Source organism: Pyxicephalus adspersus, chromosome 1, assembly GCF_032062135.1.
Source record: "Pyxicephalus adspersus chromosome 1, UCB_Pads_2.0, whole genome shotgun sequence".
NCBI classification, from domain to species: Eukaryota; Metazoa; Chordata; class Amphibia; order Anura; family Pyxicephalidae; genus Pyxicephalus; species Pyxicephalus adspersus.
This window is the reverse complement of record NC_092858.1, coordinates 77,767,972-77,794,161: the sequence shown is the minus strand read 5'-3', so window position 1 is coordinate 77,794,161 and position 26,190 is coordinate 77,767,972. Positions and strand designations below refer to the sequence as shown.

The following is a 26,190-nucleotide window of genomic DNA, read 5'->3' as shown; positions in this document are numbered from 1 at the left end:
CCAAATCTCATTAAATCTAGTAAGTGTCAGAGACAGCAGTGTTCTAATCTCACAACCATGAGGATGTAGTCGGAGAAGTGCCTCGGCATTTTCACATAGTGTTCTTTTTACCAAATTCACAATGACACCTAGGTCTCATACACACAGCTCTTCCATAATGTGTTTTCTGTACAGAGGTAGACTATACTTCCATAAAACAAGCAAAGGAGTAAGTTGGGTATAAAACCTTTACTGAAGAGTCAGGTAAAATATCTATTTCTCCTACTTATTACTATCTCCTACCATATTTATTTACAACCTACAGTATATGCTATATATGCTACAGTATAAGTGAGTATAAACCGACTTTTCCCCCTTCAAAATGTCATTAGGAAAAAAATCTTGGTTTATACTAAGGTGACACCAGTAGATAGCAGCAATTCTTGAATAATCTTTTGTGTATTATTGTTGGCCACCAGTGGATGTGGCAGTATCCTCATGTAAAGTGTGTAACATACTTGCCATCAAAGACAAGAGTTTGTTACACACTTTACATGAGGACACAGCGCCATCTATTGTAGGCCAACAGTAAGCATAAAAGATCATTTTAGGTGCTAATGACCGAATACAACTGAAAAGTACAAAATACTGACCCTGACTAATGACCCTGTACAACTGTAAAAAAAACCTGTAAAAACACAGGGAAGAAATGATATGTAAGCAAAGCTTATGCAGGTTTTTTTTTTTTGCTTTTGAATAAATGTTTTATAAATAACACACCACAGATGTATTTGTTTACATTTATTTTATTGGCATTTCTATTGATTACTGTTTTGAATGTTAGAAATCACGATCAGGTTCCATAGGGTCTCTTTTGATTCAAATCAGGGTGTGTAGACAGTTCCTTTGTTATACATGAACTGTCTACAGACCCTGGCTACTACTCAGGGCCCACTGCATCAGCCTAAAGTTCGAAAATGGGTTTGAGGTTTTTATCCCAGTACGTAATCAGAATACCCTTACCTAGTCTGTGGAAGTCAGTGCAGCCCTACAAAGGTATGCCCCTCAGACTATAACTGACCTACCTCCAAATAAGTCAAGCTGGATGACTTGCAGGAAGCACCTCCAGACTCTTTATTGTCCGTCAAATGTGCTAAGTGTGAACTTGAAGAGAAAAGGGGGCCAAGTGAGAACCTATTAATTCTGGTGTTCTCTGGCAAATGCTAATCGAGCTGCATGGTCCAAGGCTTTGAGAACAATATATTACAGGACATTAGGTACACATGCCATCATCATAAGGTTTGTTTCTGACAGTTTCTGCCTCTTGAAATTATAACATGTTCAGATCTAGGCTCCAGTCAGAGCTCAGTCTCGGAAAGTCAAATCAGTACAAGCAGCCTGTCTTTTATATTGTAGTGTTCAGGTGCAAACAATGGACATACTGATGGAAGACGAAACCAGACTGACAGATACATAAGTCTAGCAGGCTACTGCTTTTTTTTTCACTATCCAGTCACCAGCTAGGTTTGGATAGAATGAGAACTGGTAAGGGCCCCAATAAATGTTGTTTTGGCTGTATGCCTTCTGGGAGATTCTCCTTCACTTTATGTCTCAAAGGAACAGCAGTAAGCAGGATGAGAGCTACATTTTTTTTGTTCTCCTCCCTACCATCACCACTTTACAAAACTATTTTTTTGCCTAAATCCTAAATGCCAATCTCTGTTGTTCTTTAACTCCATTGAAAAGATGCCAAATATTGTAACATGAAACTAATTTAAATTTTCCTGCACGTTTCTCCTCAGTAAATAGAACAGTTGTTCACATTTTCAGAGTCAGAAGGGGAAATATTGATGTGTGAGCTTACAATACACATGCCACCAAAGCAGCATGGACACAAAATGCCACATGTAATATTAAAGCAAGAAAGGGAGACACAAAACAACATCTGCACCTCTGCAAAAGCACTATCTAATGGAAGAAAGCTTCTGTGAGGTCGACATTTGTTTGTTGCTGAGGATCTAATTAGAAACACGAGAGGGAGCTGGATGGCTGCTTTGCTTCGCTAATTAGCGACATGCACGAAGACCACTTTGAACTTCAAGGACACAAAGCTATTAGCGCTTACATCAAAAATGGATTAAACCTCTGTGCTTTTATAATGATTAAAGATGAGCCACTCAAGTGGAAATCCTTTTGTAAAGGCTGCGACAAGAGCCCCGCCGTCTGATTGCAGCTTCTCATTTTGTGAATGCTTCCAGGGTAGGTTTAGCCCCTCCAACCTTGGGCTGAAGTGACACCAATAACTTGTGATATGGTGAATGTGATTAGGCAATAAATATTGAACACTAAAAAAAAATGTGTTTCAATTGAGATAGAGCTTATTTCATTACAGCCATGAGTGCAGGCTGGAAATGAATGTAGCATTAAGACTGATTTCCTTTCATTTCGCCCATGGCCTGGATACTTCTCCAAGAAAGAAGGAAGACACTTTTCATATCTTTACATTTTATTTTTTTATATTGATTTAAACAGCACATGCAGCACATGTATCGAGCTCTCTTTTGCCTCATAGCTTTATCGGACAAGTTGTACTAATCATTCACACTCCAGAATAGTTTTTAAGTATTTGATAGGAGGTGTGTGTGTGTTATCTTCATGTGCTTCAGGAATTCATTTAGTGCTTCTGAGACCTGAGCTTGACCTGCATCAAAATGACAGGACGACCCTAAAGCCATGCGATCACTTCACAAACTTCTATTAGCGCATTAGAATATTCAATCTGATCTTTTATCACTTGCCCTGTTAACATAGTACCTTCATGTTTTCTAAAAACAGAATATTTAACATATAGTAGATCATCTACCCTTTATAATACTGTTGAAGTGAGAAAAAAACATACATGACGCAAGCTTTACAGAGGAGGCAGATTGCAAAACTAAATGAGTCATGCAATTAAAACCAGCAGCTGTGCACACAATCAGCAAAGTGTGCTGCTATAGCATTTTAATGTCTTACAGTATAACACTTATCTAAAATTAGTGCAGGCCAAAATTAGGTTAGTGCAACTTGTAGGTTTGTGTAATTTAAATGTGTATGTGAAAATAATCCCCTCTACTAGAGGATGTATATTGGAGGTTTTATTGCATTGCACATATTAAGAAGAATTGCGTACTATATATGCATCTAAAAAATGTTACCTTTTTTTAAAAAAAAAAACTTGTCTGGATTAATTTAATTTACACATTTGTATACCTATATCTATCTATCTATATATCTATCTATCTATCTATATGTGTGTGTGTGTGTGTGTGTGTGTTTGTGTATGTTCCACCATCACTTGAAAACACATGGAGACATTTCAACCAAACTTGCTATACATATGACTGAGACTCATGTGAGTGCACCTGTCATCTTTGTACAGCGCTGTGCAATATGTCAGAGCTATATTTGGATGAAATGCATGGAGACATTTCAACCAAACTTGCTATGTTCCACCATCACTCGGAAATGCTTCGAGACATTTAAACCAAAATTGCTGGACATATGACTCAGACTCATGTGAGTGCACTTCTGATCTTTGTACAGCGCTGTGATATATGTCAGATGTATATTTGCATGTATGTGTGTATGTATTACTCAGTGACAGTGTGCCTTTTGCTTAGATTTTTACATACTTTTGTTTTGACTCTTTTACAAATTTCTGGCCTGTAATAATGCCTTCGAGAAAAAGTAAGGCAGTAGGCCGAGTGCAATGAAAGGCAAAAAAATGAAACAACATCTTAAACAAGAAAATCACTATAGCTTTATTTGATTCCTTTTCCTGTCTAATATAAGATTGCAATAAATAAATACACCGGGTTATTAGCTAGTTTTATAAATAGTGGACATTGTCAGTTAATATGTGAGATCTGTAGCATGTCACAAATGTGATATATTTCATTTTACATTTTCACAACAGACTCAGATCCACTTTCCTTTATCGATGTCAGTTTGTAATGATTGTGCTCTGTACATAGAATAGTTTACTTATTGAATGGCTTTCAATTTCCTTTTTTTGCCCCGCTTATGATTTGTTCAGCAATAACAGCCACAATCTTTCTAATGTCTCTTTTGTTGCCTGTATCCCTGCCATTGGGATCATGATCAACAATGATGTTCTCAGCTTGCCAGACATGATTACATTTCATAAGTCATACAGAGATTGCTTGTCACTGCGGTTCACTAATCATGACAAACCCTTAAGGACAGTGTAACATATTATATTTAGTCTGGATTACTATAACTCACATCTAACCTTGTTCTAGAAAACAGCACTGCTCTTTGTTATAGCAAAAGTCCTTTAATAACATTTTTGGTGCTACAAACCCCTTTCTTGGACATTTTTGTTATCTATTTCTCCAATCAATATAAGTAGTACACAGTAGCAAATTAAAGAAGTTCATTTGGGCATTATTTTGGCTGCAGGAAAAACACTACCACTCTGCTGGTATGAGCAGTTTTGGAATCTTTGACCTCTGTCTGCCTAATTTATAATAACTAAGTTAGGATAGTGTACAAACCACATTGAGATATCTGTTGTACCAGTATAGAAACAGTATGCCATAGTCTTTGCCCACATATATAGCAGTGCAAGGTAGTCCCTGGTATGCAAGGGAACATTTTACTTCAAAATTGGCAGTTAAAAAATGTAAAAAAAACCTTTCAGTCTTGTTTCTTCATAGATTTAGATTTTCTTTAATAGATTATTATATCTTTAGAATTGTTATTCTACAGTTTTTTTCCCTAATGAACACTGTGTTTATAAAATATGGCAGATGAAAGGATCCAGAATCCCTGGAAAGAAAATGTTCAGGTGCATCTATTAGGTATTTTTATGATTATGCATTAAATTAAACAAATTACAAGCTGAACAAGACAGACATAAAAAGTTTTTTTTTGTTTTTGTTTTTTTGCAATATCCCAATTTCTTCCCATCTTCCCACACCTTTTGATTCTCTCCATGTGTAGCCTTCTTATGTGACCATGTTATTTCACTCAACTTACCACCGGAGATGGCATATCTCGACCTTTAATTAGAAGCTAGGGAAACTGAAGTCAGTATAGGGAAACTGAAGTCAGTATAGGGAAACAGAAAGATGGAGAGTAAAGCACACATTTGCACTGATGATTGGCTAGTAAATGCTGTTATTGCTATTTTGTGCTGAAGCAGGGAAGCAGAGCTTTGTGAAGGTTGATGGCTTTTGTCTTGCACAGGCTGCAGTTGTACAGGCTTGAACTTGTTTTTGCATCGGGCCAATTAGGAACGTGTGTAGGGGGTGGCAGGAACAGGTGTTTGGGACAAATTTCCATGCACTGTTTGAGTTTGCCTGGCAGTGCACACAGTAGATTGTAATTTTCCTTTGCTAAATGAATAGGAAAACAATGTTTTGAATGTGCTGTTTTAGAAAAAAGTAAAACTCCTATTGAAAACAATAAAATGTACGCAAATAATTTTTTGCTATTTTGAAGTTAACTGAGGTTTTCTTTCAGCAGAATGTAGGTTGTGAATGTATTAAAATAAAAAATACTAATTCTGCAAGATGCCTCCTCCTTGTATAGTAAATTTACAGCTTGTGAAGCTCTGTTTAAAGTTGGAACTTTGCAACATTTGTTGTAGTCTATAAGCAATACATCTGCCAGGAAGACAACATATGCTATTTAATAAATGGTTGAATTTGTAGCCACAACCTAATAGGCTGTGTTTAACATCCCAGCAGTAAGATGATCTTTCATTATTTAGTTATCTAGTGCCTTCCTGTACTAGTTGTCACTGAATTTTCCAGCTGGCCAGGCTGTGATTCTGATAGAAACATAGAAATTTATGTAAGGATTAAATTCTACAACCTAAATTAGATTTGGCTTTTAGGATTTTGAGTAAGAAATCCACACAAGAGCTACCCAAAGGGCATTCGGCTCAAACTTTTTTTAATGTAAAATTGCATAAATCCAATTATAGGTTAGTAGTTGTGTGTTAGCCATATCTCAAATACAGGCTTTTTAAATGGTGACTTTTCTACCTTTATTATCATACCCAGGGTAGCAATATTACAGAGAGCCATATCAAAGCCCGTATTCAGGATTATACTGGATTATGCCCTGTACCTTCCAGGGCCAAACCACTGGACAAAGCGTATTCAGTGCTCAGGGCACGATCCTTACTGATCAATAATGGTTTTGGGTAGTACATGTCATTCCATGGTGTCAGTGATAGTTTAGAATGTGTTTATACAGCTGTGAGAGGCTTAAATCTTAAAACAATGTATATATCTTTGTTTTTTTAAGTTGGTTGGTCTGCATTTATTCTGCATTACCCATTGTTCACTGTCATATTGTGTACAAAATGAACAAATTGAGATGGGTGAAAATATTATTGCCTACCCTTTTCAAAGGTATGATTAATGAAATTTGGATTCTTTCATGACTTGAGAAGGTAGTTCACCATTGCCTGAAATGCAGTTTCCTTTGGGAAGCAAAGGAAGGAACTTTATTGTATAATGTAACTGTAGTAAGTAGTGTGCATCCAGTTGTTTCTGACTGTTACAGTGTATAATTTTGAGAGTTAGCAATTACAAATATTGTAATTCCATTAAATCTCATTAACCAGTGAAAACAATATAGATAACCTGGGACCAGTATATTTAGAATTTTTTATTGTAGATGGTTTACTTAAAGACTTAAAAAAGCCTTATTTATAAAAAAAGGTAAATGACCTTTTCACTAGAAAAGTTTTTGCTGATTGCTACCGTATCAGTTCCCCATGTGTAGACGCTAGGTAACAGTGCTTTTAATCTATACTGTTAAATGTTTGTTTTGCAGAAAACAAAACCTGTTACCTTTTTTTATACGTGTGCATTACAGAAGTGGTAATCAGGCTTCTATCACTGGAGAACATTTTTCTGTTCTTTAACATTTTTTATGAAAAAGCTCATTATAATTCTTCTGTATTTGAGGAAATATCAGTAGGTCAGTTGTCCTCTCCTCCTGTGTCACTGTCTGTATTTGTCTGTCATTTGCAACCCCTATTTAATGTACAGCGCTGCGTAATATGTTGGCGCTATATAAATCCTGTTTAATAATAATAATAATTTGTGCCAACATAGTACTGAACTGTGTGCAGAATGGGGTTACATAATATGTATATCAACATATGTAAAAACATATCATATATACTCTGAATGTGGGCAGTCTTCTTTCCCTTCTTGCACTACCCAACATAGGCTGTATTTTTTGTGGGTTTACTGCACCAGTGAACCTTCTTGATGCTCCTAAAATGCATCTCAACTGCTGGTTGGGAAGTTGCACTGTGTTTACTGCTTCCTCATGCCAGAGAACTCCTGCCTCTCAGGAGACACTACATGTAGCTTCTCCCGGCGCCAGTTCCATGGAGAATAATTAAGGGCAGCAGTGAACAGTGCTAGTATCAATGACTGCCACCAGCTGTCAAATCTGCAGGCGCCGTTTTTTTAAGAATTCGCACTGCAGTGTGGGTGACCAAGTGGCTTGCAAGGTGCCAGCAGACCTACTTTATCTTGAAGCAGATCTGAACCCACCTTTAGTCATCAAAGAAACCGGAGAGGAAAACGCATTTACAAGGGCCATTGAATGATAGGCTCACTTAGTTGCAAATTCTGGTAGACAGTATATCAATAAAGTGCATACTGATGTTCCTAATTAGAGGAAAAGTAAATAGAAAACTAAAAAAACTTTGCTGTGCCTAACCGCAATATAGGAGCCCTGATGTTCATGATGGCTTTTACAATATAGTTTGCTGCTTGCATCTCCAAATATTCTATTAGGTATACAGTATTACTGGAGTAAAGTGTCTATGGTTTTACCTACTGCTTTTAAATTACACTGATACATTAAAAAAACAGAATTTGACCACTATTGAGTTTGAAGGCATACAGAAGTTCAGTTAGTCCTGGTAAGCTGGGGTTGCTGGGTATCCTGGCAGTGAACACTGAGCTGCGTTTGCTCATTGCAAAAGGGACATACCCTGCCTGATTCAAAATTTTTAGAAGTGAAACTTTAGTTCTGCTTTAACATTATATGTAATTCTAGAGGTTTAATTTTATGCAACACCAATAACAAAGTTTTGAAGTGCAGGGTTCCAAGTAAAAATTTTGAATTGCAGATTTTTTTAAACAACAAATTAATTCTTTGTCATCTGCTACAGCCACAACACACAGTACATTTCATGGTCGAGTGGGATGGTATTTCCTGAAGCATGTGCTGTGTAACTTTCTCTCTTTTTCTGCTTACTGCACCACCACTAAAATGTGCACTACAGATGGTAGATGGATAATTTAGACATTTCACTTATTTCCACCTTGCATTTTAAGATCAAATTTTCCACTAAAATGTGAACACACTAATTTTATCATTTTGTATAGCTTAAAGAGGCATGTCACACAAAATATGTGGTTATGTTAGTTATTGATAAATTGATAATGTTAGCGGGTTTATTTAACCATGGCTCTTTACGAATGCTTAACAAATTTAGAATACAGTTACATTTTTCAAAATAAACCATTACATTTAAGTGGAGGGATCTGTTAGGAAACAACATATATGTTCAGGCAACTGTTGTGTAAAATCCATGCTAATATATGTCTAAAATAATTTTATTTTTTATTTCCTCATTTTTGTAATGTTTGCAATGATGTTACATGTGTTTTCTACTTTGTTATAAATTAGAATATGGTAAGCCCCAATTTTGTCACAATTGGCTGACAATTTTTAAACAGAGCTGATTCAATAAAGCTCTTTTTCTAGAAATACCAAAATCCTAGAATAAATAATCCAAATTGTGCCAGTTACTTGTATTTAATTTGTCAATGCTTACTATTGCCTGTTTCATACTTTCTCACTGTGTTCTTAACTTTGTTGGTGTCAAAAAAAAATTGCCTTTCACTTTGCTGTCAAATTTCCTTCTGTGTTCACATACTTTATTCAGCTGTTTAAAACACTATTGCATTCTCAAATTGGCACATTTTTATCATGTTTAAAAGAGCAGTGGAGTGGATGGCAAGGGCTGGCAACCTGATTGTTTGTCATTTGACACTATTGTTTTGAGTGCAATGAGTCGTAATGCAGTACTTCAAGTGATGGGATCAATATGTCTTTAGGACTCCCAGATTATGGTTTCTATACCTCGCCCGGTGACCAACGGGCTGCTTTATCGTTTGCGGATTACGGTTCCATGGGGCCTCGGGCGGCTCAGATGCTTCGTAGTGAGCATGCTGCTTCAGCAAGTAACTCCCCCCTCCATCACCTTCCCAGCCCGGATCAGTTTAAGAGCCCAGGTTTGTACAGCCTTTTATTTATTGGGGTAATGGGTAATAATCAACTGTTGTGCAGGAAATGCTATATGAAGTCAGTCCAGATTTTGCATGCTTGGTATATTTTTTTGTTTACGTGCTGTATCTGTAGTTCAATCCTTACAAAATAATGTAATATGCAATCCATAATAGTGTGAGCCCATTTCCATATTGTCATATGTGCATGAATTTTGCAAATTTTTACCATTAAAATGTGCATGTAGACTATTTCATCATTCCAATGTCATATTTGCAAGTTTGCTGTCACTGATCTACTGCAGAATGCCAATTTTTTTTAATTAAAATTAAATGTTTCAGATTGCGTTTTACATTATGTTGTCACTTGGTTGATGTTTTCAGGCTTAAGCTTTTATCCCCACAGCCAGTCTATTAAGAGAAACTAGTGATCTTGATCACTTCTAGTGATCAAGCAATTTTGGCCATGTTTAGTCTTATTTTCGGTCTGCTCTGCTAAGCTTCACCTACTTGCAAAATGCAGGAACAGTCTGACCAAAATTGTAATCCTAGAGATATATGTCTTTATAGTTTGATCGTTCACTGCTGATTTTTTTTTTTGTTACAGAATTTATTTAGGATCTAGGCCCAGAGTGTATTGGAAGGAATAAAGGGGCCAAACACTCCATCTCCATCAACTGCATAGGTCGATTTGGATTAATCGGGCTTGAAATTATCCAGTTTTGAAGGACATGGGTAAATTTGCCCTTCCATATCAAACCTGGATTAGCATATATAAAAAGAAAATTTACCCTAGACAGCTGCAGCAGAAATTAAAACTTACTTTACCAACATTACGGGACATAAAGGTGGACCCTTTCCTTAAGTATGGCTTCAGGCAGCTCTCTCTGGTGGCTAGGGAGTTTTGCCCCATTCAGGACAAAGAGGGCATGAGGAAAGAATATTTGTGATTTGTCTTGGCTGTAGGAGCAGGGATTATCCTATTGTCCAAGGAGAGGATTGATTACCATGTAATTGCTAACCAATGTCCCTCTATCCTGGGGGAGCATGATATCATCAGCCATGTTCTTTCAGGAACTATAGAAAATGTAATTATAAGCAAACAGATTATTAAAGAGCATGATTATTCTTAGTTAAGAGGAAATGGTGAGTTAGAGTTATTTACTTTAGGGGGATTAATTCAAATATACAAACTCTGTAGAGGATGTTATTGGCTAAAACATTTTCTAACTGACCTGATATTTCAGTATTCTTTGCAGTTCTATAATCAGATTCTGATTTCAATTGTTAAATGTTCTTTCATCCCACTAAACATTTAATATTTTTTAATTTTTTACTAACCTAACAAACTGTATAGTAGACAGCAGTTAAATGTGCATGCATAAATCTGACTTTGTTTCAGCAGATTATCATATTTATGTACACTTATATTGTATATAATGCACCCTGATATTGTACAAACATGTTGTTCTGTGCATACAGCACAGGTTTGGTTCACATTTTGATCACATGATTATAAAATTTCCCAACTGATGTTCAAATAAAAAGAACAAAAACACTGGTCAACAAACATTTTCTTGCCAAACAGAACACCTTTATATCTTGATGGAACCTCTCCCCCTGTTCTTCTCTGAAATCGCCAAGGTTTTCTGGAAATGTTTGCAAATGGCTATGGAGATAGTGTACCTTTATGCTCATAGTAGCACACACATTTTTAAAGTTTAGGAGCAGGTTTTTTACCAGTTCTTCATAATTTTGTACTTCATGGTTACCCAAGAAATCCTTGATAACCATGATATAGCTGTACCAGGCAGAAGCTTCAGTATCAGTCATGTAACTTGTGAAATTTGAAACATTTATCAGTTTCCGAATGTGGGGTCCATCAAAGATTCCTGCTTTTAATTTTTCATTACTCAATCCAGGGAAGAATCTACAAATGTATTTGAAGCAATCACCGTCCTTGTTCAGGGCTCTAACAAATTGCTTCATTAATCCCAACGTTATGTGTAGTGGAGGGAGAATGATTTTTTCTTTGTCAACCATTGGCTCGTTTATGATGTTCGCTCCACCTTTTTTCATGTTTTCCCTTGGAGGCCATATCACTTTTTTCCAGTGATCCTGCTTTGCTCTAATATCCCACAAGCAGATGAAACATGGGTACTTTGTGTATCCACTTTGCTTTCCAAGTAGGAAGTTCACCATTTTTAAATCAACACATATGGACCATTGGTGTTCATGATAGCAAAGCTTTTGTAAGACCATTTTGATATTTTCATATTCTTCTTTAAGTTTTGTTGAGTGACCAATTGAAATTGATGCATAGCAGTTGTCATTATGCAGTAAAATAGAATTCATACTTCGAGTGGAACTGTCTATGAAAAGCCGCCAGTCTTCTGCTCGGTATTCTGGTACTCCCATATGGGCTAGTAGTCCAGGTATGTTACAACAGTACACAAAGTCTCCATCTTCACTAAAATATGGTAGGAGTGTCACCTCTCTTGTCCTATAAACTGTTATTTTTATTTCCGGTCCCACAGTTCTTTTCTTTAAGCCTGGATGCTAAAAGTTCAGATGCTTGTTTTGACAGACTTAGGTCACGTATTAAATCATTGAGCTCTTCTTGGGAGAACTGCTGGTTTGATGAAACACTTCCTTCATATTCACTTCCACTGCTAACTCCTGGATTACACTCCAAACCCTGTATATCCTCCATGTCGGATACAGGAATATCAGGGAGTGAACACTGGTATGGGAACATCAGCACTGCGAATTCCAAATCAGTGTACTTCCATTTGTTTTTCTTGTAACGATTGAAACCTTTTATTACATTCACAGCACAAAAATAACAATCATTATGATGATTTTTTGGCCCTCGCGATTCCAAAGGTACACCAAATTCCAAACTTTTCAGTTTTCCATTTTTCCCCTGACATAGACACTCTACACAAGTTTTGCATACCATATGGGGAGCCCAATACTTATCTTGGTCCCCCAGTTTAATACTTAAATATGCAAGATATGCTTGTTTCACAAATTCGGTAATGTTTTTGCTGAGAATATTCACTACAAATGTAACAAAATACATTACATACATAGTGTCATTTAAACAACTTCTTGAAGAACTCATATTTCTGAAAAAAAAGAAAATGTATGAATAAAAAGAAGGCAAATGAAAGTTTTATGAAAATAATGCTACATTTATATAAAAAATGCAAAACATTGGTGTAAATAAAGATTGATAATATTATGCTGTGTTAACATTTGTTGTTGGTGGAATCGTCTCTTCCGATTCCTGTATCACAAGAACTAGATCCAGTTCAATTAAACTGATATCATTTCTGCATTCAACAGACCTGAAATACACTAAATATATAAAAAAAATCCCTGGCAAGTGACAAAAAATGTTTTTGTCGAGCTGTGTAATCAATATTAGATTTAAATTTTAAATATTTACACAGTTGCTGCCCAAGGCGGAGAAGAGAACCTCCAGAAAAGTGCACCAATTTTATCAAGTGAAGGTTTATATGTAAATGTTACTTTTTGAGCCCATTGCTGGAAACCTTGGCAGCAATGTTCAAGTGCAATACCCAATAAACTGACCCAAAGAAATTATGCATCATCATCAGCAAATATATAATTTAATGCATTCCAGGAAATCTTTAACAACTGTTACACAAGCATACTACAATAAATCCACAGAGTTTATAGAAGATATCTAGCAGACCAGAGCCAACTAAAATTTAGCATTTTACTGACTAAACTACCACATCAATAATCTGATTTGTATTTATATGAGCCAAGTGGCATATGGCCATAGGTTCTTAAGATAACACCAATAAAGGGGTCAATGTAAAGAAATGCAAACGGTGGTTTGAACAGAAGTGTTAAAAAGATCAGTAGAACATACATTAGTGTAAAAATGCCTGAAGTATACCAATACCTAAATATTTTTTTAGTTCTGGATAGAATTAGTGAGTGTTCTTTTGGCCTCACATGTATGTGCTTAGTAGATCCTGCGAGTTTAAAAATATTGGCAGTAATAGATGTGGCTTCCTAGCAATGATTAAAGTCAGTTTATTAAATCACTTTTTCTGTAATGTGATAGGTTTATTATCTATAAATATCCCTTTACTACCTCCTACAGGTAGAATGTTGAACCCTGTTATTTGTTTTCTTAATGCACTGACTTGAACATCTACCACTCCCATGGAAAATGTACAATATAATGAATGTGTAGGAGTGATTTTGTCACAGACATAATTTCCGCATTCAGCTCTGTGATCGCTGCGAATGAATACAGCATTATATGAGCGTTCAATGAACTAAAATGACTTGACTCTGTTATCACTTACTTTAAATTATGAGGTTTGACTATAAACACACTTTCCAGCATAATTTTATTCATAGCTTGACATTTTACTCTTACAAGTCTTTTACTTACATTTTTTAAATGAATACAGCATACATTTCATATGACTTATTTTCTTGCAGAAATATTGGTATTGATTTGCTGTAGCAATCTTGGGACAATACAGAGAATTTTAATATAGTTTATGACTTCAGCAGGCTGCAGAAAAAAAACACTTCTGTGTTGAGTAAATTTCACTTATATTGGTGCCTTGTGCATAAGTTTGACATTTTAATCCTGCAAGAGTTACCTTTTATATATGTTTTTGCTTTCGGGCTTTAGCCCCCATCAACTACTATGATTAATATGTTGGTCTTAGGCAGATTTCCTTGACCAGCATGAAAGGAAGAAAACACCAGGGTCCAGCACACAGGGTGCTGGGAGATAACCTATTATTATTATTACACAGTATTTATATAGCGCCATCTTATTATGCAGCGCTGTACAAAGTCCATGGCAAACTCCATGCAGATAGTGTCAAAGTGCTAACCACTGAGTCACTGTGCTAGCCTAGTGCCACTGTGCAGGCAACAGTAGTGTATAAACCAGGGTGCAGAGGTCAGTATTGTGTGTAATGGAGAGTGCAGGGGTAGGTAATACATGTATCTCTTTCATAGCCGTAAACACCTGATTACCAGTACAAATATCTATCATCTAAGCTAATATAGTTACCAACAAACTTTCCATGTTCTCTATTTTCTTAAAATGAAGACCTCAGTGTCCAGTAGAGTCAGGAAAGTCCTCACATCTTCTCTTGGCTGCATGATAGGACTCAGAGCCAAGGAGGAGCCCAAGACTTTATTGCCAGTGTTTCTGAAAGGTTGGAGATAGAAACAGGAGCTGGTGGGGCACTGCTGGAGAGGTTATAAATTGCCCCAGGAAACATGCTCTGAATGTCTGGTGCTAGCACTGGCCGTGTTTTTGACAGCAGGCTTTGTAGCAATCTAAAACACTCCTGAATATGTGATGACTGTTACGGTGTTCAACTGTAATCATTCATATTGTTTGAGCGGTGGCAAGCTATTACTAGGAAAAACAAAACTTGTAAGTTTACGAAGTCATCTCTGGACGTGAGCTCAGATGGAGCAATGGATGTGGTTAACATGAGCATCAAGGCTTCTGGTTTAGGTGGTTGTAGGGTAAAAAATGATTTCTTTTATTAAATGCTACTTCAGAAAATCTAAAAAACTTGTTGCACAATAAGCAAACATACTGAAATAAATTTCAACTGAGAACTATTGAGGACCCGTGTTGATGAACTTTTGTTCACATTATATGTGTTCTGCATCCCTAGAATCTTCATGAAGTAGTTTAAAGGGAAGGTAAATTCAGGTTAAAAGAACTTTTCAATAAGTATGTCAACACAGGTCCTTATTATGATTATCTTAATAACCTGGTTACCATGTGGTTCCACTCGGTTTACTGTTTTTTAAAGCACTGGCCTGGAGAAAGTATACTGATTAGTGCTGGGTTTTTTTTATGTCTGTTTTTTCTGGGTGTGTGACTTGTATTGAAGTCAGACACTAGCCCTAGGTGGAGGTCAGTAATGGTAACACCTTTTTTTCCTTACAGCTTTCTATCATAAATTACGAGAACATTCACAGTTTTAGGAGTTTTCAATTTGATTGTTTAAAATATATTACACTGAATATACAGGCCTAATTTCTAACCTTTACATCTTTACATTATTTTTACTATAATTTCCCAGTTATTTTTTGAATTCCGGCTTTCTAAATTGTTCTATGTTCATGTGCACTTGTTTATTGACTTTGTTCATTATCAAAAAAAAGAGAGAAAAGGAAAATCCTGGACCATGCAAGAACACTAATTAAGATTGTCTTATTATTATTTGCCTCTAATTGCCCTTGTTTGCATACAATCTCGAGCCCAGAGAACTAGTGGGTGTTTATTTACTGTCTTCTTTCCAAGTTATAAATCCTAACTTTTTCCCTCCCCCTACAAATGGGTGGCAGCTGGAGTAAGCTTCAGTGTTTGGTAGTTTGTTACACGCAGTCTACATATAAACCCATGAAGTAAAAGGAAGGGTTTTGAAATCTTTATTGCTCAAAATTGAAGTTGTAAACTAAGTGTAAATACTTATATAGTGTAGAAAATGATAATATGAAACCAGTTATTCTCCAAAATATGTATTTATTTATCAATTTATGAAACATTTTAAATACTTCAAGCAGCACATATTTAATACATATTTAAATATTTTCATTCAATTTTCTCAGTCCTGAGCGACTTAGCTACTTCAGTACCTTGCAAATTATGCTGTTATTGTATTGCTTAACACCATTTTTAGCACATCCAACATCAGCTTTCATGAACCCCTAAATCATACTTTTTAGTTTTATTTTTTTTTTTAAGCTACATTGACAAAGTAGTCACGTAATATTTAGTAAAATAGTCATAAAGTGCATCTAAATACAGGTCATTTTATGTGATGTATTGGTCTTGACATTCAAATTCTCCGATTCACGTTTAGATTCATGTTCACTGCAATCATTATATAAGGCTTACATTTGGGCTGAGGTTTATTTTAAAGAACAATAATCTATCTACTGGTAAAAGTATATATGTTTAACAATATACTGTATTTATATTTTTTCCTGGGTTTTTTTCAGTGCTAGGTAGTCACTCACACATTGTATTGTTCAGTAGTAGAGAATTTCCAAAATAATATATATGTTATGCATCTTGTAGCATATTTATTAATTTCAGATAACTTTTCAAGGATGTGTCTTTGTGTATATATATATATATATTCTGCTCTTCTGGATAAAACGCTCATATTTTAACAGTGCTTTGAGTACATTTATGCCTTAGGCCTAGTTCTTTTCAGCCAATCCTATTTTCTATCATTGCTGTAAGACTGTAGCCGCCTTTCCATTTGGTTTGTGTTCTGCATTAACATTCTACTGGGCAAATGGATTGCATTAGTATGTTTCATAACATTAGATTATTACTTTTTCACATCTGCTAAATAAATTGACTGCTTTCTATGTAAGCTTTCGAAAGCTGTTGTGCCCCTAAGCAATCTTAGATTTTATCTAAAGAGTTGGGCTGCTGTGTTTATTGTGTATATTTAGAATTTATTTTGCCAAGCCTTTTCTTGTAAGATATAACAGATTACAAACAGAACTCTGTTTTGTTTTCCTTTATTGTTTAAGAAGCTCTACAGCTTGAAGTAGCCATATAATGAAGGCATCACAATATTTCTTGATACTTTAGTTATATAATACTTAAAAAATATACAGTACATGGTGTGTTTGGTGTTTCTCAGGTGTGTTGAAAAGACCTTTTTCTTTTTTTCAAAAAGGTCTTAGGTTCTAGGTGGATCAAACCTTTTCTGCACATAGTTTTAATACATATTTTTTATCATTTTTAAATTGAGAAGCACATTTATATATAGAGTCATATTGACTTCTACATATACATGTACTTCATGTATACATGAACTATAAAGCACAATTAAATTTTGCTGCTGTTTGTGCCTAATGGTGTATTAATGCTGTCCTGTGGTAACAGCAAACTGGAGTGCTAAATTGCTGTTTTCATACAGGGTTTCAGCAGTTTGGACCTCCAGTGGTCAACCATGTTCCGATCAACAGCAGTCACACCCTCTAAAAAATAGCAGCCAGGAACTATCTGACAAAATCGGTACATCCTGATTCCCTGCCACCTCTCTCTGCCAGGACCTGATATTGCTTGGATTATATCCAACTAATAAAGAGTACCTCCTTCCATAAGAGGAAATCCCACAATTATCCATTGTGCAAACAGTCTCATTATATCCCCTGAAGAAGCCTACCTACCTGAAGAAAACTTACTTGATTGTTTAACATGTTTTTATGAAAGCTACGCTTTCATCTAATTACTATTGCTCAATATACTTTTCATTTGCCGCACTAAAACCCAGCTTTCTATCGTTTTTTGCTTGTTTATCATATTATAAGGGGGGCGGCTACTCCTTTAACCTAAATGAGGCGGGGTTAGTAATATTTCCTAGCTATATACATGTTCTGGTGACCTTAAGTCTAAGAAATGTTCTCATGAATGCACCCAGAGCAATTTTAAGGTGTCCCCATTATTTCTTTAAGAAAACACTTGTCCAAACCAACTTTAGATTGGGCAATCGTGGTTCTATGTCTGGAAATCCTATTCATGATCTTGGATAAACTTGCTTGGAGGAAGAATTTATTGGCCAGGCTGCATATTTCTAGCTGATTGTCGTTGAATCCTCCCAAGGCAAGCCACTACATGTGTGTCCTTTTTTTTCCTTACTCATATGCACAAGCATATAGGTGTGAATAGGACCTTACATTGCCAAGGCATGTACATGTACAGGACAAATTAAAGATGTCTCTGGTATGTCTAAATGAAAGCATTTGCCCAAACTAAGTGATTAGGCAATGATTAGGCAGTGGTCATAAGTCTGTAGTTCCCATTACTGATCCTAGTTAAACTTGCTTGGAGGAAGATTTCAATAGCCAGGGTAATCTTTGCTGATTGTTGTTGAATCCTTCCAAGGCAAGCCACTACACGTGTCCTTTCCCTTTCTTACCCATATGCACAAACATTGAAGAATAATCAACATAAATGTACATTTTTGTACATCAGTCTTTTTGTAATAATTTTTTGATTGAAACTCATTGTGCATGTGCAGCCTAAGGATAGCTTTACAGGCATGACCACATATTTATATAAATATATACATAGGTAGGCTTAGTTAATGGACATTCTCAAAAGTGGCAAGTATGATTTTATAAAAATAGCATTTTTTATTTTAGAAACTGTGTTTTTAGTTTAAAGGGTATAACTATAAATGAAATCACATTTGGCAAATGTTTTGACATTTTCAAATGTTTAGCCAAAAAAACTCAGACTTAACATACTTTAATGTGTAAATATATAGTTCAATCATATTTTTCCAAAACAAAAGTCATTATATAAAATCATGCCCTCATGAGAATGCCCTTTATATGTCTCCTGGAATATGCCTTTCATTTGTAATATTTTGTTGTAATTTGTTTTTCTTTTCAGCTATGTTCATAATTTCTTCTTCTATATTTTAAATTATTAAAAATGTAGCCAGTAGACAGGCTGCAAACAAGCCTCTTGTCATGGATCTAAACACACCATTGAATTAGGTCTAGTCCCTTTGTAGTTTGCATGGGATGTGAATGTTATCTCCATATACCATTCTTCTGAAAAAATTGTAAAACAAACCACTGTGATTGTAGGACTGACTGTATTTGAAGACCTGATTCTGTATAAGGGTTAGATAAACTACGTCACAATGTTGAGTAATAGACCATGGAATGATTGTTGTTTCATGGATGTCATCAGGTTTTTTTTTGTTTTATGTAAAAGCTTGTCCAGTGGTAGTGTGGGCTGTCATTTACATTGAATATGTGATCTTGTTTCGCATGGCCTTGACTGAATATTAGTGAAAGTGAAACCCAGGCTTTCTCTATAGCATCTGGCTGTTATTAGTATGTTCTGTTTACTTTGTAATAACAGCATGCCATGCTTCTGCTCTCATACTTGGCTTTATTCTCTGCACACCAGTCCTGAATAGCTACAGTGCTCAACCGAATTATGGCGCACCCGCTTCACCAGCAGGCACCAATCCAGCTCGACCTGGTGGATTTCCAGGGGCTAACAGCCCAGGCCCTGTCGCTGATCTCTATGGAACAGCCAACCAAGACTCGGGTGTTGGTAACTACATTAGCGCAGCAAGTCCTCAACCGGGTTCTGGCTTTGGCCATGGAATTGCTGTAAGTGTCTTGTTTAATCCATATTGTGTACTGTTCAATATTTGTTTAATATATTTAAGACTAACCTTTTAAATGGAGATATGAGCTTTTCAATATGATCATTAGATTCTTTTGACTAGAGTGGAATCTTAAGCAGTCTTAGGAGTTTAGGTTCCTGCATGTTGCTTTTTATAACCTTTTTGCTATTCAAACTTCTTGACTTGTTTGTAAGCAAAACTGACCAAATACTGAGTGCCAGGTTGCCAGGGGAGTGTAATTAATTAAAGAAATTACTGCTGCCACAAACTTTTTAAAGTTTTAACATTGGAGTTGGTGGAAGTAAATATTTCCTTGATTTTTAAGAGGTTGTACTGACTACAGTTTGCATTCAGTTTTCTAGAAATGGTATTTTATCCTTTTCTTGGTTCACTTATTATTGCAAATTTTGTAATACTGAATGTTTTTAAGGGTATAACTAAAATCATATATTATTATTGCTGAACAAATATTTTTTTGACTCATCAGGAAAGTTAATCAACTAAGCGTGCGTGAAAACATATTTGCCCCTGGGAAAATGATTTAATAAAATTAAGGTTGTTACAGTGAAATAATTAAATACAGTGAGGGTTGATTATCTTTCGCACAGCTCAGTATAAGTCTCACTTATTTTGACCCTTGCCATAGGAGGCAACTTGGCTGAATAGAGATTCAACAAGCACATAATATAATTTTCAAAGTGGGAAAGCTACCAGCCATTTCTTCGGCTTTGACACTACTAAACCACAGACAAGAAACACAATTAAAAAACAGTAAAGTTCTAAATAACTTTAGACTTCCCAACAAACATCAATTTTCTAAATCTACAAAGACCAAGTCATCTTTTTTACTATTAGGGTAGATTAGGGGTAGTGTGACATTATATGAGAGTATGACATTTATCTTAATCTTCACCTGAGTATAATACAATTGTAAGGAAGCATTTGTTAAATTTCTTCTATAGTGGTGGTAGAGTGATATCATTTGGAGGAAAACATGACCAAAGGCTGTGCAAACAATAAACTATATTGGGGAAATTTCTTTAAAAATCATTCCAAATGCCATTTATACCTTTAGGTAATTTATATTTGTTTAAACTAAATTGTTATAAACATTCAGTGTCCAAAATTTGCAATAACAGAGAAAATCAGATAGGTTCAGATATTTTCTTGGCACTACATTTAATCCAATAAATAATTTATGGTAATATGTGGACATATGAAACAGACACTTATAAGTGTAGGCATCTCCACCACCAGCATCCTTTTTCTGATGTATTGTACTGCGCTCCAGAAAAGTGATATGCTCTGGTGAGGAAGCAAAGTTCAGCTCCTGTGGATACTGGCTCCAACCTGCCCACCATAATCTTTAAATGTAGCATAAAAAATGGCAGATCTGGGTGATACCCAGTAGCAGATAGAGTTGATCTTTGTCTCCCAATTAAAACATTCTACTCTTCTGGGAACCCAGGTCACTCTGATTAGAATGCACCTGAACGTTTCAACTATACCTTCTAAGTGTCCTATTGATGTGTTTTATGTGTCAACATATTCACCAAAGCCCTGTCATTAAAAGAAAATCATTTTTTGCCATCAGATTTTAGACACTAGCTGATTCTCACCATCATATCAAACATAATTGTGTGGATTGTAGATAGCCTTTTTTATGTGGTACCTTGAAGATAAAACCTCTTACTTCAAATATACTAGATAAATGTATAACAAAGACGGAAAAAGACTAGATTTTTAACCCCTGTTTCACGAATCTTTGCTCTGTTAACACATTTATTGCTATAGCAATGAGTATATTACATGCACTTTTCATTATGGATCTCACTTAACCTATTGGCACAAAACCCTTTTGTTTTATATCTTTCTGTGAGATTACTAATAGACTTGTTTCAAACCTGCACACTTCACTGCCTTAAATGTATCTAGTAATATGAAAGCAATAGAAACTATTGGCTCTTACTCATTCATCCATTAAGTTCTCTGTGACCATATTTTACTCAATATTTGGCCTCAACCATAGATTTTAATATTTATTGCACCTCTAATTGAGGATAAAAGTATTCAAAATCTTCCTCAAAGTATGAGAAAATCCTACTTTAATAGTTTACTTTCACCAAGGTGTTGGCAGCTTTGTATCATAAATTGTAATACTGTAACTGTGCTAACAGTCTACACTGCTCTGCAAATTGACAATCAAGTTAACACAAATAAGGAGTTACTGCACATGAGTTTAAACCAACTAAACATGTTCACTACAGTTACAGTAATGCATTCTGCCTCAATAGACCATTTGTCCTTCTTTGTGCTTCTATGGGAAGTAGCTTTAAAGAACTCTAAAATACCAAATATAATTGCAGTAACAAAGCATCATGCTTTCAAAGCATACAAAGCCTTGTGCACCTCTTTATGTTGGTAAATATGTATCAAAATTTTAACTCAAGAAACCACAGAATAATGAAAATGAGAATAATGATATCAAGTAATAGTATGCCAGATTCTGTGCATTTTTTGTTACCTGTATTGTTAAATTTTTTGTACCAGGTCGCCTAGGACAATGAGAGGGTAGATGCACTCTTCATTATTGCTGAAAAGTGTTTCCCCCATTTGTAGAGCAGGGAACTGAATTTTAGTGAAAAGATCTGTTTGCATGCATGTTTTGATTTACTGTCTAACTAATAATTTTATGTTCTGACTGTTTACATTTGCAAGGCTTAAATGGAATACTAACCTATTTGAAGGCAATGAAAAAAAAAAATTGTGTTGTTCCGCTGTGCCACAATGATGTATAAAAAAGAAATGTAACTTGGCCAGTTTGCATGCATTATGTTTCAGACTGCAAAGTGTTTCTGTACAGTATGCAGTATGATGGCATGGATGTGCATTTTATTATCTTAAGCTGCAAGTCTTAATACTCATCACACAATTAATAATGGTGGCAGAAAAGGTAAATGGTGAAATTGCATGATGAAGGTAATGAAACTTAGAAACTAAAACACATTTGGGATTTTGTTTTTAGGATTATTGACTCCCTTCAATTTACATTATGTTTTCCAACATCATTACTGTACATCTTAGCTTTTCAAGTTAAAGATATGTCATCTTTGTTGTCAAACAAGTTCACTATTTCCTTTACCAAAGTCATTTTACTTAAAGGCCAACATTTTTACCTAGATTGCTTATATTTGGTATCAGTTTAAATATATTTGACTTTTGATTTGAAAATATACTCATTAAAATTTAAGACAGAAATGTCATTCATATTCAACTTTCAAATACATTTCAAAGTAATGGTTAGCTTGACATTTACTTCTCAAGCCATACCTTATTATCCCCATTCTGTCAGACATTAAAGTACCATCAGTGAACCAGTTGCTGTAGTCTTTGGGAATCAGTGGGGTTGATTTTCTAATTTGATTTAGAGTGAATTATTACTCTCCAAGGGTTAATTCACTAAACTTGGTGAGCATGGTGAAAATCCACAAAGAATACCCAAACCATACCAGGAAATGTAATGTGATTTAAGTGAACAACCCAAACTTTTTTATTAAATCAACCCCAATAAGTTGTTAATGTTGATTAATGTAAAAGTTAAAGTTACTGAAACCAGAACAACCCATAACAGTAATGTTATAGGGCTAATTGTTTTCCTTTTAAAATAATAATATATGACACTGCTTTTTCAGAGGTATCCCCTGTGAAGTGCCCCTGCACAATTTCTCCAACTGGCCTAACAAAATCACCATTGAAATAAGTAGTAAAATGCAGCAGAAAGTGTGGAAAATAAAAAAACTGGTTTCCACATTTTACAGATTGGATTCTCCTTTCATTGTGCTTCGGTTTTTTCCTTTGATTTGTCTAATAGAAATAATTCAAAACTCCCACATCTTAACAAATTAGCACTTGAAGTATCCATTTTCTTAACTCAATTATGCTGCAGGTAAAATTTTAAGAATATCGATGACAGATAACTTTGGCATGCCTTGGTTAAGAAGTACAGTAATGCAGTACAACATGCAGTTTTTTGATGCAATAACCTTTAGTGTTTTATATAACCTACAGTGATTCAATGTTTTATTATACCATGGCTCTGGTTGTATGTAAGAGCATCTCTAACCATATGCTAGATATTTTAATTTTAAATTTCTAAATATTAACTGACTACTGTGTGGTCCTTTTATCATCCAGCACATATTATATATTATTACAGCACAATTGTTGACCTATACCTATATCCAATACAGTGAAATCACTCAGAAAAATGTAACCATTTCTGCCATAGCATCAATGATGCAACTCATTTCCGTCTAGTGCAATAATTATAAGCCTGTGGGGGCCTATTTCAAGTGTTTCATTTAACAGTGAACACAAATGCAGACAGGCTAATCCTGCTTTGAATAATTACTAGAGTTTTGCCAGCCTGTAGGTTTTCTGGGTTTGAACACTCTTTTAAAATGAGTAAAATATATTCCACAGCATTTTATATCCTTTTTGCACAATCTCCATACAGTTTTTGTGTCTTAGCATTTGCTGCATTTCCTTGAACAGTGTCAGTTCAATCACTAACCCTTTGAACCTGGACGAATTCCTCTTCCGATTATCATGTCACCATAGTAACCCCAAAATCTCGTCTAGTTAGCTTGTACTATCAAATCGGAAGCATTACCATCCAGCTAACATCAGTACTAAGGTAAATTACCCTTTCTCACCCCTCCAAACTTGTTTCATTTCATACCTCACCTACCAGAAAAGCCCTCTGTGCTTTAAAGCTTGACTGGTGTGACCTCTGGGCTGCTCAGATGAAAGCATAGTCTTCAGCTTGCAGTTTCACTCTACTAATATTTCTCTGTAGGACCATTACAACGCACAGATGAGGGAAGATTGGCAGCTTTTCTTTCTGGGGTTTTCCTTGTAGTTCATGCATTTTTCGAAGACATGCTAAGCAATCCATGGCTTCCCAGCTGTTGTGTTAAAATTCGCAGCAGCAGCTACTGGTTGCCTAACTATTGACTAAACCAATAGAGATGTTAATTTTCCTTACCACATGCACCACTGGCACAGCTGTGCTGTGCAGAGTATAAAGTTAATAAATGGACTCTGTGAATCAGCAGCATTATTTATGAAAAATGCACATTCATGCCAGCCCTGCAAAATATCTACATGAACTGCATAGATCTGTTCCTGTTTATTAGGCCACTGACAAACTCAACAATTGTACACTTTTAGGGGCCTTTGATTGCAACGGCTTTTACAAATGGATACCATTGAAACGTTTCAGGTGGTTGGTTGCCATCTCACTTTGAGGTATTCTTATTTCTACCATTTTATTTTATGGAAGTATATTCATGTAATCTGCTTTCTCCTTTTGATCATTTCATAACTGTGTCACCTTTATAACCTTTTTTAGTGTCTAACAACTGTCTCACTTTTCATAATACCATAGCTCCTATCTATTGTTACGTTTGCTTCTACTGTACAGCGCAATCAGCCTTTTCCACTGTACAGGGGACTTTACTATACAATTGGAAACCAAATCTGATTCTTTTCTGCATTGTTAAAGGACAGTTCTCGTAAAAAAAAAAAAAACATTATCAATTATTATTGCAAATCAGTATGCATTGCAACCAGTAAGATTCTAGCTGTAAGTTTGTATATAGTCACTGAAATGGAAATTCTGACAGATCTACCAAATCAGAATTCTATAGAAATGCAGTTGTTTTAACATAAGTAAGACATTGAAGTGTGTATGTCCCATGATAATTGTATATTTTTGTTGTTTTGTATCAGTTTCTTTGCCATATAATTCTGACAGTCTGCATTGTTCCTTTTTCAAAGTTGCAATTAAAAAACTGGTGGTACCACATAAAAACTGGTGGTAACACAGTCATATTACATGTAGGACCAACATATTTTAAAGTTCACATGTAAAGAACAGTAGTTATGCACACACAGTATGAGAAATAAAACACTGATAACCACAAATAGAAGTTTTTTTGGCAAAAAACAAGACTTGAACATACACCGAATGTGCTATAGACTGTTTGCAGCCCTTCTTTTATAGGTTGTTTTAATAAATGCCTGATAAAGAACACATGCACAAACTCTAATGGGACAGGGGTTGTGCAAAGAGACCTTGATTGTATGGCAAACATAAAATTATATCCTAGAAATCATATTTTTTAGAAACTTATTAAACCTATTATTTTAAAGAAGTGAATTTCCCTTTTCCATTTCCTCATGATGTGCTATGTGTTTAAAAAGTCTTTAAATGTCCCTGATTGCTGACAATTGGTCCTAAAAATCCTCCCTACCCTCTGTGTTTTCCTGAACCCCCAGACCACATTATGTTTGTGGAAAGGGAAAGGCCACAGCTTTATTGATTTAAACTAACATATTATCCAGTCAAACATCTGTTTTATACAGACCTTTAACTAGTCCACTTTCCCAAAAACTTGACCTGTAAAAGAAAAGAAAAATTGGGGAGAGGGGTGAAAGACCCCAAAGATGGGTGGCTCCAATGGAGTCAGAAATCCCACCACCTTTTCTTTCAGTTTGTCTACTCCACATTTATTTTTTTTTAACCCTATCATTTATCTTATAAATCCAACAATTGGATGTTTCAGGGCGGATACATGTAAATTATCTGTACATCCCATACA

The 26,190-nt window shown here is 35.4% G+C and overlaps 1 protein-coding gene across 10 annotated transcripts in view; it reads left to right on the top strand.

The window, feature by feature from the left end:
* Positions 1-26,190, top strand: part of MSI2 (musashi RNA binding protein 2) — a 375,769-nt gene that overhangs the window by 331,807 nt on the left and 17,772 nt on the right. For 5 of the 10 annotated variants that reach the window (XM_072415329.1, XM_072415322.1, XM_072415303.1 and 2 more), the window contains 3 exons: positions 9,147-9,323; positions 19,300-19,508; positions 24,758-24,835. The exons of 1 other annotated variant lie outside the window; for it this stretch is intronic. In XM_072415329.1, coding sequence (XP_072271430.1) covers positions 9,147-9,323; positions 19,300-19,508; positions 24,758-24,799 — 428 coding nt within the window. In that variant the 3' untranslated portion in view covers positions 24,800-24,835. The remainder of the gene's footprint in view (positions 1-9,146; positions 9,324-19,299; positions 19,509-24,757; positions 24,836-26,190) is intronic. 4 more of the 10 variants (XM_072415346.1, XM_072415373.1, XM_072415364.1 and 1 more) reach the window with 2 other exon arrangements.